The sequence below is a fragment of the Hippoglossus hippoglossus genome, chromosome 16, assembly GCF_009819705.1.
Source record: "Hippoglossus hippoglossus isolate fHipHip1 chromosome 16, fHipHip1.pri, whole genome shotgun sequence".
Taxonomy (NCBI): Eukaryota; Metazoa; Chordata; class Actinopteri; order Pleuronectiformes; family Pleuronectidae; genus Hippoglossus; species Hippoglossus hippoglossus.
The window spans coordinates 12682615-12702148 of record NC_047166.1 but is presented as its reverse complement, the minus strand read 5'-3'; the positions used below and the strand labels follow the sequence as shown (position 1 = coordinate 12702148).

At 43.2% G+C, this 19534-nt stretch overlaps 1 protein-coding gene across 4 annotated transcripts in view; it reads left to right on the top strand.

Moving 5' to 3' along the window:
- The window catches only part of fhod3b (formin homology 2 domain containing 3b), a 98212-nt gene that overhangs the window by 50932 nt on the left and 27746 nt on the right, over positions 1-19534 (top strand). For all 4 annotated transcript variants that reach the window (XM_034610862.1, XM_034610861.1, XM_034610864.1 and 1 more), the window contains exons 4-5: positions 10871-10938; positions 12826-12931. In XM_034610862.1, the coding sequence (XP_034466753.1) occupies positions 10871-10938; positions 12826-12931 (174 nt within the window). The remainder of the gene's footprint in view (positions 1-10870; positions 10939-12825; positions 12932-19534) is intronic.

Genomic DNA, 19534 nt, shown 5'->3' with positions numbered 1-19534 from the left:
TTCCCTTGTAAGATTTGGGTCATACCTCCAGAGCAACGTATTAAAACCCCCAAATCCTCAAATTTGGAAATACATAGTTTTCAATACTTTGTCAATTCTGAAGCTCAGATTCTCCTCTCTTCCTGTCAAATGTGTTTTTACATGTCAATCTGACTGGTGGAAGTAATTACCTGGGGTCATTATGGATTGAGAGCAACACTGATGACAGGGGGCTGCTCCTATTAGTCTGGATGTCAGGTTAACTAGATTGTGCCCTCATCCAAACCACTGACAGACGGGTGCCAAAGGTCTCCCTCTTCTACCGAGACAACAGGAGGAAACACATTTTGAAGAAGGGCGCTCACCAAGGCCAAAGACCTATCCCTCCATGTTAAAGAAAATGTCCCTCCTCTTCACAAGAGTTCATAGAAACCAGCTGCAGTTTTTGAGTAACCCTGCTGACGGACAAACAAACAGCAATGTTAACACTTGAATCAAGATCCATGCATTTCTCTTTGAGAAACTGTTAAGAAAGTAAAAATAAATAAATCTGGATCCAAGTCAAAACTGTATGCTTTCTGTCTTGGCCCAGGTCTCATCCTTCCACCAAGTTTCGTGGAAATTCATTCTGTAGTTGTTGAGTAATTCTGCTGACAAACAAACAAAACATAACCTCCAGGTGGAGGTAAAAAGAAGGAAATGGAGGGAGACAGCAATGGGTCCCGTTTGGGCACAAATCAGGTGTTTTGACAGAAAGACTGTGAGCGATGGAAGAGCTTTTTCCGCATCTCTTTTCCATTAAGTACGGTCACAGCCTGGCCAGAATGGAAACGAGACGGTGTACTGTCACAGCTGTGTGTGGGTCCACATCGGTCTGCTTCCTATTCCAAGAGCTGAGTCTAAAATAGATGTGGTCTCAGCACAACTGTGTTTATTGGACAGAGTTTGCACTCGTGCATTTCCCCACATGTCAGGTTGTTGAGAAGAGGAGGGAGCGGAGAAAGTCAGAGGTAGAGACAGAGCCAAGGGGAGTGAGGAGGAGGAGTGAAGTAGGTTAGGTGGAAAGTCACTGAGGTCATTGTTGACAATATTTTCCAACTCCAACTTAAGAAAGAAAAGAGCTTTTTGAAAACTCATTTAATTGTTGAACATGAAATGAAACTATTTGGATTTTAGGGATAATGAAGTCTAGATTGAGAAGAGCACTTGGCTTTGTGGAGCTTTTTTTCTTTTATGGATAAAAAGATACAAAACAGAACTACAGCATGTGTGCACACATGTGATAGTAAGGGAATATAAGGACTGAGTTTCAGATCTCTTTTCAAGGATCTGGTCTTGCATCTATATGCACTCGGCTGGTTTTCACTTGAGACAGAAAAGCTGTTTGGCTGCAGCGGCTGCCAAGCAACATATGGGGAACGGCTTTGACCAAACCTTCGTCCAACTCAGAGTTTAAGTTTTATAAACAGAGTACTACATGGGCATTCATCAACAAAGTCACAGACATAACACTAGGAACCAGCTTCATTTTGTTTCCAAACCCGACCCAAGCCCGATGTTTTCCCTAATTCCAGACATGTGCAATGTAAAAAATCCAAGTAGAAAGCCTAACATGACTGAAGCTGAATATCATTTTGAAATTTCTCCCCGAACCCATCTCAACCCGGTCGGGTATTTTCAAGACATGCTGAAAATAATCGAGCCCCAAGATGAATTTTGGGATTTGCAGCCAGGTGCAATGATGATAATGCATGAGACCCATTGTCTGTTAAGTAAACTAGTGTTTTATATTGTGTTTAATGTTTAATGTTTTGTATTTCTTGTTTTCGCTGTACCAAGAGCATCCCCAACCATGACCTAAAAACCAAGGAAATTACCAAACCGTGATATTTGTGTACCCTCACACACACACTGTGACTGCATTATGGCAGATTTTGTGACTGCCACCCCAACCAGACCCACTTCAGTCTGTTGACCCCTCCCTTGTTTGTATCTGTGTCAGGCCTTTGTCTGGTCTGCTGAATGAGAACATGCCTTCAGACTGCTCTCCGCTCCACTACGTATCTGTGTCAGTGGTGGCGAATGTGAGGAAACCCTGCTGAGGAGGTGAAAGGGGGGCAATGGCTACAAAAAAGCAGAGGGAAGAAAGGCAGGCTATTTACTGGGGGGGATGCAGCGAGGGGTCACCCCACCTGGTAGCTAAGGAATGACTCATTAGACAGGCAGGCACTAATGAAAGATTTGTCTGTCCTCACATTGGCCTCGCTGTCATGACTCTCTCCTCATCTGGAATTCTGCAGATTCCACCTTTCGCTTTCCTCGACTGTTTCTCTTTGACAGAGTCCGATATTATCTTGATGGCTGGTTTAACGCAGAGTTTATTGAAGAAACTTACCAGGAGATAATTAGCCTGTCCTTTAAGTGCTCGGCTCAACATGTTAAATCTCTCTGGAATAATAAAAGGGTGCACGAGGCTAAACAGTGGGATTGTGCCCCGAAATACTTAACCACCCAAAGCTGGGGGGAATGATTGCAACCGACAAAAACATAAACTTTCACTGAATGTCCAGTGTAAACACATCAATAAACACAACAAAACCCACCCACCCCTCTTTCCATCGGGGGACAATGAGCGCCGTTGAACTCTGGGGGCCAGGTTTTGTGTTTATTGGAGCTTGGTATGCCTTGTTATCGAATGCCTCTGCCAGGATCGAGTGTCACAGGCCAGAAACCTGATCCCCTCGCTGCTCCCGTGAGACACGATGTGTAGAGGAAGTCCAGGTATAACATCCGTGAAGGAAATCAAATCAGAATGAGTTAGCGTGGTTTATTTGCATGTTCCTTACGCGGCCAGTAACGTAAGAACATAGTCCAAGCATGCTTTACCACAAACGTTTTTGTTAAAGCTCTTCATGAAGCAGGTATCTGTGTTAAAGACGGCAAAACACACACACACACACACACACAAAGGCAGCACATCTGACTTAGTCCTACACTGCAGGTTAACTGTTTTTCTCATCTCTAGATTAATCCCAGATTTACGAGCTGTTTTTGTGATTTGGTTCCCGTCCCATGCCTTGGATGAGTGTCTGCTTAGAGACTTTCACGCCCTGTGGGTCCTCGCCTTCCTGTGGGCCCTGCTCCCAACGACAGAGGCTTCTTCACTCTGTGTGGCCTCCGACTCAGTCTTCTCTAATCTAAACCATGATCTCCATGTGTCTTCCATCACAACTTCCAAAGCATTTGAATAAACTCCAGGCAACAGGAACAAATTAATTAATGTCTGTATTCCTCCGTGCACTTTGCAGACGGGCCAGTGTGCAGCGTGTGCGTATCCTTGCATGTGTTTGCAGCGTGCTCATGCACACGCCCACTCACATTTTCCACATAATTGTCTTGATCCACCGTTTGGTTGCACTCAAAACCCAAACATGTTGAAAGTGATCTCATTCTTACCTGCATTCCCGCTTAATGATTTCCACCTGAGTGCTATAATCTGCTTTTATTGACCCATCATTCACCCCTTTTTCCTGTTCAGGGAGAAGGGGATAAAAAGAGCAAAAGAAAAGCCCAGTCCATAAAGTAGCATGTTACAAGCCGACGCACATGTTGGGAGGTCTCTCACCTTAATTACTCGTGTTTCCTCTTTGTAAATGTTTGAACAGGAGCTTTCCCTAACAGGGCGGGAAAGGAGACAGGGGAAACCAAATGAGAAGGTGGCTCCGTCGATGTTAGTTTGCTGCCGTTTCCTGACTGCGTGCAAAAGGCCATTATGCATACTGTAAACTCAAGGGTTTCTCATGAAAATGCCAGGGGACAAAAAATGAAAAGTTCATCCTTACACATGGCAGTCAGTGATGTGGCAGCGCTGGCTCACACGACACTGTGCTCTCCCAGATGGCTACAGTTTGCCTGACCTCAGTCTGACCACCGGTACCTCTCACAGACTCTGTGGCCTTCACTGTCCAGTAGAGCAGCGTCGGACCGCTTTAGGACACAGCTAAAAGCAGACATGGGCAGGGCACTGGCTCGGGGATGAAGTCCACTCTCAAGGTCCAGCTCTGACCAGACCAGGGGCCATATTCACAAAGCTTCATTTTACAAACAGTTGCTCAAGGGGATGAAAGTATAAGGAAAGTCTTGGGAAAAAAATTTTTAGTTAAGACTAGATCATAGTAAAGATAGAAGTTCTTCGAAAGAGACTTCTATGAGACAAGAAAATTGTTATTTACGATTTGACTTTGCCCCGCAGATTTAAATAACTGGTATATCATCCATCCTTCCATTATCTGCTTATCCTTTTGAGGGTCAGGAGCCAATCCCAGCTGTCATTGGGCACGTGGCGGGCTACACCCTACACAGGTTGCCAGCGTTTTACAGGGTGAACATATAGAGAAAAACAACCATTCACAGAACATGCAAACTCCAGAGAAAGGCCCCGGCCAAACTCAGCATCAAGCCAAGAACCTTCTTGCTCTGAGGTGACGGCGCTAAACACTGGTATAGCCCTCTCCAGAACATTTGAGGCTTAGTTGAAATCTTTCTGAGAATTTTCTCCGGATATTTGCAACTGTGGCCACAGAACTTGGCATTTCTGCAAGGCTGCACATGAGCAACAACATCCATCCTCTGGCATCTGATTATTGAAGTTGCCAAAGCAGCAGCACCAGTTATGCTGCCACACATAACATGTTAGAAATTCTACTTACTGCATCATGCTTGCAGTACTGTATATCCTAAGGCTTGGGTATATACTGTAAATTGCACATGTACTGTATTTAAGCTGACAATCTTCAACCCACTCGTGCTCTGCCAATATTTATTCTGCTTGCAGATACTGGTGCGATGCTGCTCCTGTCACTCCTGCACCTCATTTAAGTTTTTCCCAGGTTGTAAAGTTTTATTGTCGTCACTCCCGATGCTTCAACGATGCTTGTGGGCCTGGTAAAGTCAGAGAAATGGGGATTATCTGTGGAATCATCGCTGAACTAATTTGATTGGATGCAACAACAATCAACAATCTACTGCCCATGTTAGTTTGCCAGTTGCCACAGCGATAGCAACAGACCACATGCAAAGACTGGCAAAGTGGGTGATGACTGACTGATGACTTTGTGCACCGCTGACCTACTTTACTTCAATATCAGTACCCTGCTGTGGTGGGCGTGACAGACAGTGATGAGGAAAGGTGCAGCACAGACAGAGCACAGCCACATTTATGCCTCGCAGCTATTTTGTAAATAATCCATAGTCTCATTCGCTGTGTTTTCTCCTCAACCTCAGATTCTCTGCTGTTGATTCCAATCGTGAATCGTAAAGCACGCTTCATATACAATCACCAGTATGATGCAGGGATCCTCCTTCTTGTTTGAGCTACTGAAAGCAAACCCAGTTTTATTTACAGCTGTGTGTGCGGGGTTGTCCTGCCCAGTGGGGTCTTTGTGGGTTTCCTGGCTGTGCTTTGGATGTGGTTTATGTGTTCCGCCAGCTGCACGAAGCATGAGCAGCGGTAGTCATCCCTTTCAGTTTATAGCTCTTTCTGGAAATAAGGGAAACAGAAGAGCAGCCGAGCATCGCGGATATGTTTGTCTGCAGGAAAATGAGCGAGGTTAATGCTGGAAACAAATTTGTGTTAGCTGTCCAGCATTGAGTGGCAGGGACTGGTCTCAGGTTGAGATCGGCATGTGGAGATACATAAAAAAGCCACCCATGACTCGAACAGGCCAGCATTACCGGAATGTGCTGGCACTGACACTGACAGTCAGAAGGTGTCTGAAGCAGCACAAAACAGATCTGCTTTTAAAAGTTGTCTTCTTAGCAGTCGCACAACCGTCTATGAGGTCCCGTCACGTCTGAATGTTTTCAGGACCCACAGCAGGTTTTTTCTTCGCTCTCTTTTACTCCTGGCATTAGAGCACATTCCTGATGATTATAGAAATTCCATGAGTACTTTTATGATTGTTATAATTATGAGAGCATTACATCCCCGTAGCTGTTCCAGCTGAGAAAACGTGATCGTGTATCGCAATTTTAAGAGGAGAAAACAGCTGCTCTCTGTGGCACATCAATACCAGCCATCAAAGAAACACTTTCGCTCTGTTGAGTCATTCCACTGTCAGGTACTTGTCAGTAAAAGCCTTGAATGTGAAATGGGAAAAAAAAAATGGGCTGCTTGTCCTTAGATGCACTCCTGCATTCTTTTGATTTTAAGGCTGCCGTGTCTTTTGTGGTAATAGGAGTAACCGACAACATGATGTGACGCCTCAATCGACATTAAAAGAGTATATTGAATTAACTTAGCTGCTACAAACTGTTCGAGTTGTTACTTTAGCGGGATCATGTTTTGCGGTGCCTCAACTTTATCCCTCATACCTTCCTTTGTTCTTCTAGTCCTGGGTTTGCTTTGGCCCAACAATGAATCCATGACAAATGTAGTGAGCTATTTAGTTTGAAGTTTCAGGTGGTTTTTAGGGTTTCAGGTGAATGTGATTTTGAGAGTTGGGGTTCACAAGCATTTCCTCTCAATAAATAAGTGCCTGGGCTCTTTTCCTAAATAGGGAATGGCAGAAGACCGATACTTTCTGGGTGCATATCTGTGCCAAATGGTATGGAACTAATCTCCACTGAGATATTTCTCATTAGAGGGAGGTGCAACGGTGTGTGGACCACGTACTGGGAGAGGGAAGGAACTTTGTGTTCCTGCAGATGGGCTTCATTTGGAGGAATAACTTTCTGACAGTTTTATTTCGGTCCATACTACAAAGCAAAGCAGAGGAGCACGAGCTCTTTAAGAATGGCAGTAGAACTGAGTCTGTGTGGAGGAGTTTCTCTGCCATGTTGTTGCTGATTGACACATACTTGCACCACAGACTGTATATAATGGACACTATGATGGCTCCCAAAAAATGGAAATCCAAAACATCTTGATCACCACCTGGTGGCTGGCTGCAGTATACGTCATAAACCGGGCTTTCTCCATGTTAGTGGATGGGACAAGGACCAAACTAAAAAGTCAAAGTATATGTCAAACACATTTTGTTTCTTAAATTGGGTGAAACGTCATGATAGACAGCTGAGACTGACTTCCGATTGGTTGAGTGCCTCTGATTTCTGTTGCACATTCGCAAAAGGGCAACACTCATATCTGGGAATGTTTGGATTCATTTAAGGATAGCGGGAGAAATGTCGTCCATCCATTAATTTAAATCCTGGATGCATTGTTGTTTTGCTGCTCTGCTGTGAATTACACAGAACTATCACTGAGCACTGCTGGGTACAATTTATCTGTTGCCTGATAAACATCTAGTGTTCGTGAGGACGCTCAGTTTAAAGGAAAAAGTGAACACTCATTCAAGACTTGTGTTGAAGTAGCACCGCAAATCAAGTTTGCTTTTTTATGGCGAAGGTGTGATGAGTAACTCAGAGTATCTCCCATCTGTGTTTCCACTCCAGTGATCTGAGAGATTGTCTGTTTGGAGATCTCTAATCTAAAGTCTGAGTCACCTTCCTGACCACGGAGCCGTGCGGCCATAGAAGAGGGTCCAGCACTTAAAAAGCTTTGGTTCCTTGGTGACTGAGCCCTTACTTTGTCCAAGCCAGAATCATGGAAATGGGTTTTAGTTTATGTCAGCTGCATAGACCCCAAACTAAACTATTAAAAGATATATAAACATGTCCAAGGAATTTATTTTAGATACATAAAAAATGACAAATACAGAGGAATCAAAGCACTCCCAGTGTGAAACTGTAAACCATTATTTAGTTGTTTTTTACATTTTCCAGCCAAGAAACTGAATGTTATGATGATAAATAATTTATATATACTTTTTAGAATAGTAGTAGTAGAATGTTTACAAAGTGCTTTATCACACACAGTGGTGATGATAATAGAATCTGAAGTTTAAGAAGGAGTAAATAAAATGTAGCTATCTGCAAAAATGTGTCTGTTTGGAGAAGTCGACTTTGGCAACCGTGATTTGCTCAAGCTGGGAGTTCCACAGTGGGGGGGGCCCAACCGAAAAGTCCCAGTCACAGCTCCTTCCTGTTATTTATAAAGGAATAAATCACCAATATTGTGCAGCTTCCCCTCCTAATACCTCTGGACCTGTTGAGATGTATTCCTTGAGGATGTGGGTGCCAGTGACTTACCGGTACTCTTCCATAAAAGACCAACACTCATCTACTCGTCATGTGTCTGAACCATGTACGGCGCTGAGTGCACGGGACATATAAAGCTGCGCTTCACTCATACCAAATACCACCAGAGTAATAAATTAGAAACGAGACATCTCCTATAGATAAGGAACTCTGTTGTAACTGGAATGTGAGGTGTTTGATTTCAGCAGGCATCATCATCAAATCTGAGCCAGTTGACCACATATGGCTCATTCCCAAGCTGTGTGTGTGTGTGTGTGTGTGTGTGTGTGTGTGTGTGTGTGTGTGTGTGTGTGTGTGTGTGTGTGTGTGTGTGTGTGTGTGTGTGTGTGACACATCTCCAGTGTGGTGTTTGTCTGTAGCAGAATGGATTACACCAATAATATGAATGTGTATTGTGACACTGCAGTGGACGTCCTTTCTCTGCAATAACATGTCCTTGAAAAAGGATACCCAAAGTTTGACTCAAATTTAAAGATTTATTATTTAACAATTCTTCATAAATATCTCTAAAAATGACTATGTTGTTTATATTATTGACTTTAACCTGTGTTTTTATACATATATATATATATGGCCACTCGTAATGGATCCTGATTATTCATTGCCGTTTGCTGAAGCTCTCCCAGTAAAGCACAAACACACAGTTAAACCAAGCGACCCAAGAAGAGTATTGCACAAGAAAGGGTGGTGAAGACAACAACCCCCATGAGTGGGTCTTTGCTTTTATTCAGGGGTCTTTTGTTGTTGTTTTGATCGAGAGACCTCTAGTGGCCGAAGTTACATATTGTTTGTTTGACGTTATGAAAACACACCCTTATATCTAGCTTGTTGACAGGTTTCTTGACAGGAGTCTTTTCATTAAGAATTTTGATTTTGATTTTCGGACTGGGCCCTTTGCTGTGTCACTCTCTTGCCCTTTCACACTTGGATTCTGTGCTTTCAAAAAATAATAAAAAAACATGTTGGATTTTCCCAAAGTGGGATGATTGTTGTCTCGCTGGGCCCACGTATACCAGCTGTCAGTGTGTGTGAAGTTTGAAGTGTGTTGTGTCAAAAATGTTGTGTGTCACCAAGTTCCGGTGTCTGGAAGTATTGCCTGTGCGTGTCCGCAGAACTGGCAACACACTCTTTGTTTCTCTCCCTCTCTCCATCTGTCTCTCAGTTCATCAGCTGAGGGGATTTACTCAATGGCTGAGGAGGAGGAGGCCAACAACAATAATGAATAGAGGCTTGTTGCTCTGAATCCCAAGCGGACGCACTCATCAGTGTGTGTTTCTCACACTTCTGAATAGAAGTAGCAGCAGCTGTTTGTAAAGACAAGGAGTTCATGGGCACAACTGTGTGCTCTTGTGTGCATGAAGGGTGTACTCAAGGCAATATGCACCTCTGTTTGGCTGCCTGTTGGTTTCTCTCAATTGCAGGTTTGGGTGTAAAAGTTGTAACTCATGCACACTCATGCACCAACAGTGATAAATCATTTCCCGTCCCATCTGGAGAGGATTCTAACAGCTGCTACACACTGCAACGTGCTAGTCACGTCTTAATGTAGTGAGATGGAGGGAAAGAAAGAAAGAAAGACCTCATATCCCGATTCATGAACTACCTAATCAACATTAATCTCTAACAATTTAGATTTTTTAAAGTCATTCTTTTTTTTTATGTCAGTAGCATCTGCTATATAGATATATAGGTAGGTAGGTAGGTCTGTCATTCAGTCGGTCTGTCATTCAGTCGGTCGGTCGGTTAGTTGGTAGGTAGGTAGGCAGGTAGGTAGGTAGGTAGGTAGGTAGGTAGGTAGGTAGGTAGGTAGGTAGGCAGGTAGGAATGTGTAGGTAAGTTCGTAGGTAGTTAGTTAGGCAGGCAGGCAGATGCATAACACTAAACATAGTAATTAGAAAGTGAGGGGAGAAAAAGAAAGGTTCTGAGAAACAAACTGTCTCATTGTGATCTTCCATATCAGCCTCCAAGCAATAAAGTATCTGTCAAATACAATAAAAACAAGTTAGTATCTAACACAGAGAGTGGCTGTACTGAACTCTGTGTCCTCTGCATTGGGCTGGAGTGTTGCTGTATGTGGCTGAATCTGCAGCAGTAGGTTTTGCTGAGTCAGAGAGAGAGAGAGTGTCAGCAGTGATGAGTGAGCTACTGAGATTGTGCTCAATGCTGCCCCTCCTTGGCAGACTCGAGCGCCTGCACGTAGGGTAAAGGATTGTCAGGCAGTTGCAGGAAATGTTTTGCCTCCATCACAAACATCTGTCATCCGCCTCGTCCCCTCCTATAGCTCTCTGTGGAGAACTGACTAATGGGTGTATTGTGTATCACAGCCGTTGTGGTGGCTATTGGCTTAAAGGTTCCTCAATGACTATGGTAAACTACAGATATGACATTGTCAGCAGAAAAACATCCTCTGTTTGCTAATTCTCTGCAGATGTGCTCTGAGTTTCTCCTACTGTTCTTTCACTGTTCCTCTTGTAGGATCCTTTACTTATTTAGCTAGTCGGGATAATTGCAGCCAATGACGCAGATCACCAAGTGATTTTGAATGGGAAACATGTGATGTGTGTGATTCATTAAAACACTAATAGTTCTGCACTTTATTTTTCAAGAGAAGGTACAGTCATCCTAAATCTCTCCTCAACATTGGTGTTATTCACTTTTTGTGTGACAGCATCGCAGAAAGATGTGTGACTTTTCAACTCATCTCTCCATTCTCTCCTTTTCTCTCTCCACACAGAAAAACTCTACAACTCAACTGGACGTGAGCTACGAAGAGCCCTCTTCTCCCTCAAGCAGATTTTTCAGGTAATTATTTCTCTCTCCTAGTTCTCATTAACCTCTTAAAAATGACTGTGTAGTAATATCAGCAGCAGTTCTTGTGAGGTTTACCTTGCCATGCTTTTTCCAGGGGCACTGAGTGTTCATGTCCATGTACGCACAATAACGTAAAAGGGCTAAATGTTACGTTCACTAACACTTGGACATGGTATTGTTTTCCTGATGCAGAGTCGTGCTGCAGAGTCTGCCTTCGTGGCACACACACACACACACACACACACACACACACACACACACACACACACACACACACACACACACACACACACACACACACACACACACACACAGTGGGCTGGGCTGGACCGCTGGGCAGTCGACTGTAGAGGGGGAGGGTTAAGTGACAGTTGGATGAAAAAGAAAGCAACAGATTCAGAACAGATTAGAATGGCTCACTTTTTACATGTGGCTCTGCAGGGCTTCAGTTGAACAGAATACTGATCATTCTTGTTTTTTAATAAAATCTCCACTCGGTTTGATTTATTTCAGTTATATTTCTCTACAATGCATCACAGACGTGTCCATGTAGGAGTCTCAGAGCTGCTGTTCGTTCTACTTCTTTAGTTGCACCCCTGTATATTTAGACCATTTGCCAAACGACTGGAGTCTCCATCACAGATCTATGGTAAAGCTCTTCTGGAAGCACTTACACTTCCTCCTGGGAGAGAAGGAGCCCCGACCACCTCACGGTGTTTATTGCCCCTCTTCCTCTGTTTCCCATCTGAACAGTAGAGAGTATCAGAAAATGTTTAAACCTGCAGAAAGCCTCCTGCTTGGCCTTAAATTACCAAGTCATGGACAGGTGTGAGAGATGCAGGTGGTTTTGTCATCGAGGGCTAAATGTGGGATGAAGTGGGGAGAGCCAAAGCAACAGGAATCCATCTGAACAAGCTGCGGGCACATCCCAGCGCTCAATGCACTTTCAGTGGCTGTAAGTTAATGTAAAGAAATTGAAGTTAGATTCGATTTATTCAGCTGAGGAGGGAGAAATGAGAAGTGTGCTCGAGCCCTCTGGCAAACCATAGAACACATAAAGAAGTTTGAGTGCATGTTCTCTGCATCACCTCTTTTAGACTCCTTAATAAAACTGTAGTAAAATGTGACACGTGTTGTGAAGCAGTGTTTAAGTTAAAGCAATAGAACTCTTCTGTTTTTAGGCGGGACATATATTTAACTATAACTTAGTTATAAGTAATATAAGTTATGAGTAATTAGTCATATTTATAAGCTGTGAACATTGATGTAGGTAAGAATCACATCTGCAATTCTGATTTACTTCTTTGTCACAACTCTTAAAGTAAACCTGCCTGTTTGGAATGGGCTGCTGGTCTGGCCTGTGGTGATGCTGGTTACAGCTTTCGCTCTGAAATTTACAAGTGACCTGCAGTAATGAGCCTCTGCAACTAAAGGCCGACTGCAGGACTCAGAGCTGTTCACCTTTTTATTCAAAGTTCGGTGAAGCTTCAGAATCAGTTGCTGTCGTGAACGCGCTGTTGTTGTGATCGACAACATCACTTACATTGAATAGTCCCAGCCGCCGCTGTTACAGAGTGCTGGGCCCCTGTTTATTAGAAGTTTATTAATATTGAAGGGATCACATGTCCAAATCGTACCAAATGTCGACACTGCACCTAATTGGACCCTCAACAATACACATGAGAAGTGTGGAGCCGATAAGATGAACGGTTCTGGAGATCTGTGTTCCACAGACAGACAGACAGAGAGATTACTGGAATTATTACACAGATTATTAGAACGATTTTCAAGAGTTGTGTGTGAGCGATTTAACAACAGGTTTCAGTTTGTTATTTCTCTGCAGGCTCTTTCACTCATAGTGTACTTGCTTCTCCCCAGGATGACAAGGACCTGGTGCACGAGTTTGTGGTGGAAGAGGGACTGACATGTTTGATAAAAGTGGGAGCCGAAGCCGACCAGAACTACCAGAACTACATCCTCAGGGGTATGTCCGCCGCAGAAGTGCACCTATAAACAACACAGCATGCTTTCCTCCTCCTGTACTTTCTCACACCTCGCCGCCTGATCGAGGATGTTATTAATCAATCCCGTAACACCTTTCTTTCCATAAACCTCTCCAGAACCACATGTGTTTACGTGCACCATGTGAATTGATGATTCTGCTCATCGACTTCCTCACACTCACACACTTATGGTAGATAAACAAACTCAAATGTGTGTCTCAGCTCACACTGAAGTGAGGCCAAGGGTTCATTTATCTGTCCCATGTCGGTGAGGTGAAAGATCATACGTGATGCGGTCGGGGAGGGGCAGCATGTTCGGGAATACTAGAGGACAATAGCACTCCAAGGTCGCAGCCATTTAACAGCCTGTTGTGAGGGGGCGGGCTACACACTTAAGTGGCTAATAAAATTTCTGGCAGGATATTGCAGATCATAAAACTAATTTTCCCTCCTCCCTCTCTCTCTTTTTTATCTTTCACTCGTGTTTTATTTTTTCTTGTGTGTTCCCTTAACTTTTTGCTGCACTGTTTTTTAACCTGATGTTATTGCTGGTTGTCCGTCTGTTGGCAGGATTACACAAAAGCAACTAAACCAATTTTTTCAAAACTTGGTAGAAGTGTGGGATATGGGCCAAGGAAGAACCTGTTCACTTTTGGAGCAGATTCAATGAAGGGGCGGGTCCAGGATTTCTTTTTGCCAGTTTCTTTAACATTGTGAGATCAGCTTTTTTTGTGCCATTTTTGTGACTTTCTCAAGAAATAATGCAGAATTTTGTGCAGATCTGATAGTGATCCAGATTTTGTGAATCAAAATAAACAGTTTTAGGAGGGTTATCTTTATTTAGTTACAGTAACAAATAATGCTTTCAACCTTAATCAAAGAATGGATATTTTGCCTGCCTTTAATGTAAGATGGCTTTCTGCGTACATATTACCACCATATATATATATATCTGACCTCAACATATGTTTATGTGATGTGATGTGGCCAATCAGCCTTGGAGGAGGTATGTGCTCTACGAGTGACCTTATAGTTAATTCATGTTTTTATGAACAGAATATAGTATCAGATGTAAACATAAGCTTGTATTCAACTTTTTCAAGACTAAAGTTGAAGACTAAAGTTCTATAGTTCAGACCCTTTTTTATTTCTTCATTAAGCTAACTTGAGTCTCAATCAGATGTCAGCCCCACTCATCTTTAAATTATTAGGTGCTTCATGTCCCTAAAAGCTTGTGTTGTAATTTTGTCAACTTGCCCTTCGATGACCTTTTCTGTCTTTGAACAACATCAAAGAGCAGAGGACGGACGTCTGTGACAAAGTAATGCTGTTGCCTGATGAGCAGGTTATAAACATGAACATGATCCATGCCTGGACGGCCTCCGTCGGCTCTGGTCTGATGTCTGATACTTCATCTGAACTTGGCCTGGTCTGACTCAGACAGATAAATCACACAGGTTAAATGGCCAAGAACAATGAGAGGCTTTTCTCCCAACGTCAGAGTTGACCACATGTAAGAGTCTCATCCTGCTTGTTGTATCTTTTCACTCCTCCTCATTGTTCGGTACTTTTTTCCCCCTTCACCTCCCAGAGAATTCTGATAAAACATCTGTCAGTACCTTTCTGTCCGACTCTTTTTGTGCTCATTTATAGTTTAATCTCTGCAGGCTGCAGCGTTTTCCCTCGTGTGTCTCCACGTCACCACGAGAAACTAACCCAAGCTGCCGCTCTCCCAAAAGCCCTTTTAACCTGCTTCAACCCTGTTTCAACCTGACCTAATTTCTCCTGACCAGCTGAGGAAATGTGGGGTGTAGTAGATCACCCTCCCTCGTGAGCCATGTGTTGGAGAACACAAGTCGAGCATGTGCTGGAACGCAGATGCACGGGTCAGAAATGTATATAGATCTGGCTGCTTTACTCTTGATGACTTCCAAGAGGAGCTATGTCATAAGGATTCCCCGGAGGAGAGTAAATTAGCTGCCTGAAATGTTCACACGTGCACACAGAGAGGAGAAGAAGAGAGCAAAGCATCTTTAGTAATAGCCACGGTATAAAAACTCTGATAATTTCTAATATGGTATGTTTTTTTGCTGTACTGTCTTTCAAGTTGAGGCCAGTAAAAAAAAAAAGGAATGTGCAGCCTTGAACCCATCTGTCTGGTGTACATTAACCCCCCCCCTTCGACGAAACAATTTTGCTCTCTTTCATGAATAAAATTCAGTCTTATGGGTCTTTTGTAGTTGAAAAAGGCACAAGTCACACGTGCATGCCAGTCTACAGGTTCCCAGCCTTCGCTCTCTGGAACATTGCCGTCATTGTAAATGGTAAAGTTCCTGCAGCTCTCCCAGTAATCTACACCTTCTCACTTTTTTTCTTTCTCCTCATTTTTTCACTCCGCCTTCTCACCCCGGAGGTGTCTGTGGCCAGTTAGTGCTCCCTCAGTGATGTGGGTATTGTCTGGGTCTGCCCGGCTGGGCTCTGGCCCCTCTCCGCACCCCTCACACCTGGCTCGGAGGGCTTCCAGACCTGGACTTAGCTCCTTGGAGGCCTGAGTTTCTTTTTTTGGTGGGGGGGGGGGGGGGCCCAGGGGAAAGCTTTGTATGCCTTTATCACCCCATCAGAGGGCCAGGGTGTGAGGTCACTGTTTCAGAGGTGCCTGTGCCATCTGGTACTCCTGTAAGCTTCACACTCAGCCTTAAGTGAGGTAAAGGATGATGAAGGGCTTGTTAGTGACATTCATTATTCATTTTAAAATTAGCATTTGCAATTCTTTGTTCTAGGAACTAGAAACAGGTCATGCTACATTCAACATAGAATATCTATACAAGGATTATTTTACAAACAAACAGCATTTAATGCAAATTATTATCACTCTTGCCTTGCAGAGTGATACTAACTAACAAACAAATGCAGATGAAAACTAACTTCCGTGGAAGGAATTGAACAAAGACACTGGAAAATGTGCTAATGATCTTTCTCTGAGAGCAATATCCCTAAAATGATTAATTCTTTCTTTATTGTGGTTTCCTTGGCAGCTGTTAAACATGCAAGTATAATTTACCTGAAGTCTAACTTGCCTGAAGCGATTTGAGGCGCTTGGTGTGGAATAAAATCAAAGCACAAACTTATAGAAAATTAGTTTTAATGCTGGGTTTTTATGATGAGATGAATATGTAAGATCAGATTTTGTCCGAGTCAAGTTTAGGCCCCTGTCCCTCGGGGTCACGACTCCAGAGCTCAATCACCCAGAGAGTTTGGGATTTTTTTTCTTTTTAGAAATTGAATAAACCAAATTTGGTCACGATGAATTAGTTTGCTCACCTGTGGCTCCACTCTTGTAACCAAAACTTTAGCAAAGAGCTTGAAAGCCTCTTGAAGTTAGTGGTATAGACCAAATTGCAGATGCATGAGTTGCCCATACAGCAACATATTTTGTCATTTGTATTGTAGATTTTTTAACTTCTTTTGTTTTAAGGCACAAAATAACATCAGCAGCGTGTGCAAAAGCTCAAAAAGGCTTCGGCACAAAGCTAAAAAAGATGCCTACAGTTATAATTTCCCTGAGCGAAACAGCGAAATGAGGTGGAAGAACAAATAACAAGGTTTTTTTCCTGTATCGCCGTTCCACTTGCAGTATTTACAGGAATAGCTGTGACAAAAGTAATGACTGTGTTTTAATTGGTACGTGTGAAAAAAATGCGAGCGGCAGACATGAGGGCAGATTAAAGACGAACCAATTACAGTCGACTTGAAGCAATTATTCCCTGCTTTGAAATGTTCACCGTTGACATTCCTCACCGTGACCTATGTTTTCAGCTACACTTTCTGTGTTTGCACTTTGTAAAGGCCGTGCCACTTCTGTCTGCACACTGTTGTTTACAAAACACTGGCCATAAGCGTCGGTGGAATCAAACTGGTTTTTCATCTACAGGAATTTACTGAAACAGCCTTTTTTCATTTTTCTTTTTTACAGCTTTTCATCTTGGACACATTTTTGGAAAACACATTCCTAAGCTTTGTGTAAATTATCGTCACACCCAGAAGGCCATATCTCACATCACATGCTGTGTGATGTTGTATATACACAGGCTTACATGCTTTAACCTGTACGTGAATTTATAGCTTCCACACAAACGGGGGCTGAGATGTCCAGAGGTATAACTGTATCAAAGAAAGAAAGGAGGAGTCATGCCCGTTTTTCATGTTATGAAAAACGGGCATGACTCCTCCTTTCTTCCTCTCTCACATATGTCTCTTTCTATATGTCTATCTCTCTCTATCTCTCTCCCGCTCTCCTGCCACCATCTTGAGCACCCCTGTTTTTAATGACACCGCCGTACGCACCCCATAAATTAACACTCCTCGATGCTGTGGGTTCTAGAGGGAGCTGCACACTGGGCCTCTGTGGGAAAAGGAGATGTGCGCTAGTCAAGTGTTTCATTGCCTCTTAAACTGTCTGGGACCTGGAACACTGCTCCCAATGCAGCGCTCAGTGCAGCTTTTAGTGCTGCGCACAGCAGTAACTTTAGTGGGCAGCTGTCTTTTTCACAAAGCTACAAGTGCACCTGAAACACAAGGCTCTTTTCTTCAAACTGCAGTCGGCCCCTATGGTGTTCATCAGTGTAGCGACATAACATTTTATTTGTTTCACATCAGCGAGGCAGTGACACATCTGTGCAGCTGTTTTCAGCTGCTCACCAAGTATTCTTGCGTGTATATGAGTGATCCAAGATAATATCACATATTAACTACTCCTCTGTGGCTGAAGAAGTTTCATCAGTGACACCAGCAGTGAACCTGTAGACCTCCATGACACATAGCAGAGAACTAACACTACAGTAATAGTTTATATCTTTTTACTATGACTTTAAAACCATATCAGCATTGTTTGAAACTACAGATCAGTTGTAAAACTAGAATGGAGAGCGCAGAGTGACCAGTGACCAACAGTCCCCTTATGAAACCTTACTTCGATAGATCCAGACTTTTATTCGGATCTGCAAACAAATTGCCCACACTCAGATATCAGCCGCATAAACATGCCCGATTTTTTTTTTCATCGAGATCCATGAATTTATTCCTTGGGAAATTCCCCCCAAAAAAGCAATGTTGCAATGTTTAAGAAAGTGTTGCCTGGATCCACTGCGTTGTGTCGATCTCCACTTAAATTTAGTGGGTTCTTCATTGGCCCATGTCCCATCCTTCATTTCATGGAAATCCGTTCTGTAGTTTTTGCATCATCCATCCAACAAAACAAATGGACGATGGGTGAAAACATAACCTCCTTGGTGAAGGTAACTGCAAAACACATTTGGAGCATGGACTGACTTTACATGTGTTTAGCTGCAAGCGATGTCGTGTAGCTTTTGTCCCTTCTCTTTACACCTTTCTTTTAAAAATAGTATTCAGCACCATTACACCACAACTGTGACATTTACTTCTTTTAATTTAGAGTCAGGATCATTAGTTTTTTGTGGAATAACCTGACCCAAGTTCTAAAAATGTTTAAGACAGCGAAACTGAATTCCCCCCCCCGCTGGTTTGACCATATCCCTGAGCAATAAGTGAAAACCCAGGCACAAGTGGGTTAACAGCGACGTTGGAAGCTCCTGTTGGAAACAGTGTGTATTGTGTTGTCTGGCTGTGTTATAAGTCGTCTGTTCTAGAGGGGGGGGGGGGGGACCTTTTCTACGGTCTATCGTCTGGATAAACATTTCCATTCCGTCTGGGCTGGGCCTGAGAGGTTTCGTGCAAATGCATCGGTATACAGTGCCATATATGCTGGTTAATGTAGGCTCAATCATTTCCTTGTTTGCATGACCATGTGAGAATAATGCTTAGGAAAAGATGAGGGTATGTTCTGGTAAATCCTCCAGGAGGGAGGAAATTTGAGAGGGAAAAACGTAGAGAACTGCTGACACACATGTTGAATGTGGACAACCGGGTTTGTAGCGAGGAGGAGATCTCCAGGAATGCCCCTGTCGTACCAACAGAAACTCAAAACTCCAGGTTTGTAATGAGATCCCACGGGAACACGTGCATGTTTTCCACCAGGTCTCTCCTGCAGCTCTCTGAGCCAGGGCCACCGCTCCTGCTGCCCCTTTGTGCAAAGGGTTTCAATCTGAAAAACACTCACTCACTCTCATAAACACATGCACACATCAGTGATAACACGCTTGTTATTTCCAACGTGAATCCATTCACACTTACTGTTCAATGTGCTGGTTATGACCCAAAGGGGGCACAGGCTTTTGTTATATTCACCTCATTCTCCTCATGCATCCAAATATTTCTTTTCATTGCTCACAAGGTTTCATCCTCTTGAAGAAATACAATCATATTTTTTACATCTCTAGGCTACTTTACCTGGATGAGACTTTTCTCTATTTTGGGATGACAGGAATAAATTCACATGGTCAGTGGAAATATAAGAAATGAGCGCTGCACATGTTTTTTAGCCAACAGCCTTTCAACTTCTCTCTTCGCTCCACTGACAACATTACCACTGTCAAATGAAATCACCAGCTTTCAAATTACACATTGAGTGCTGTATATTCCGTTTACTGTCATTTTAACACCATTTA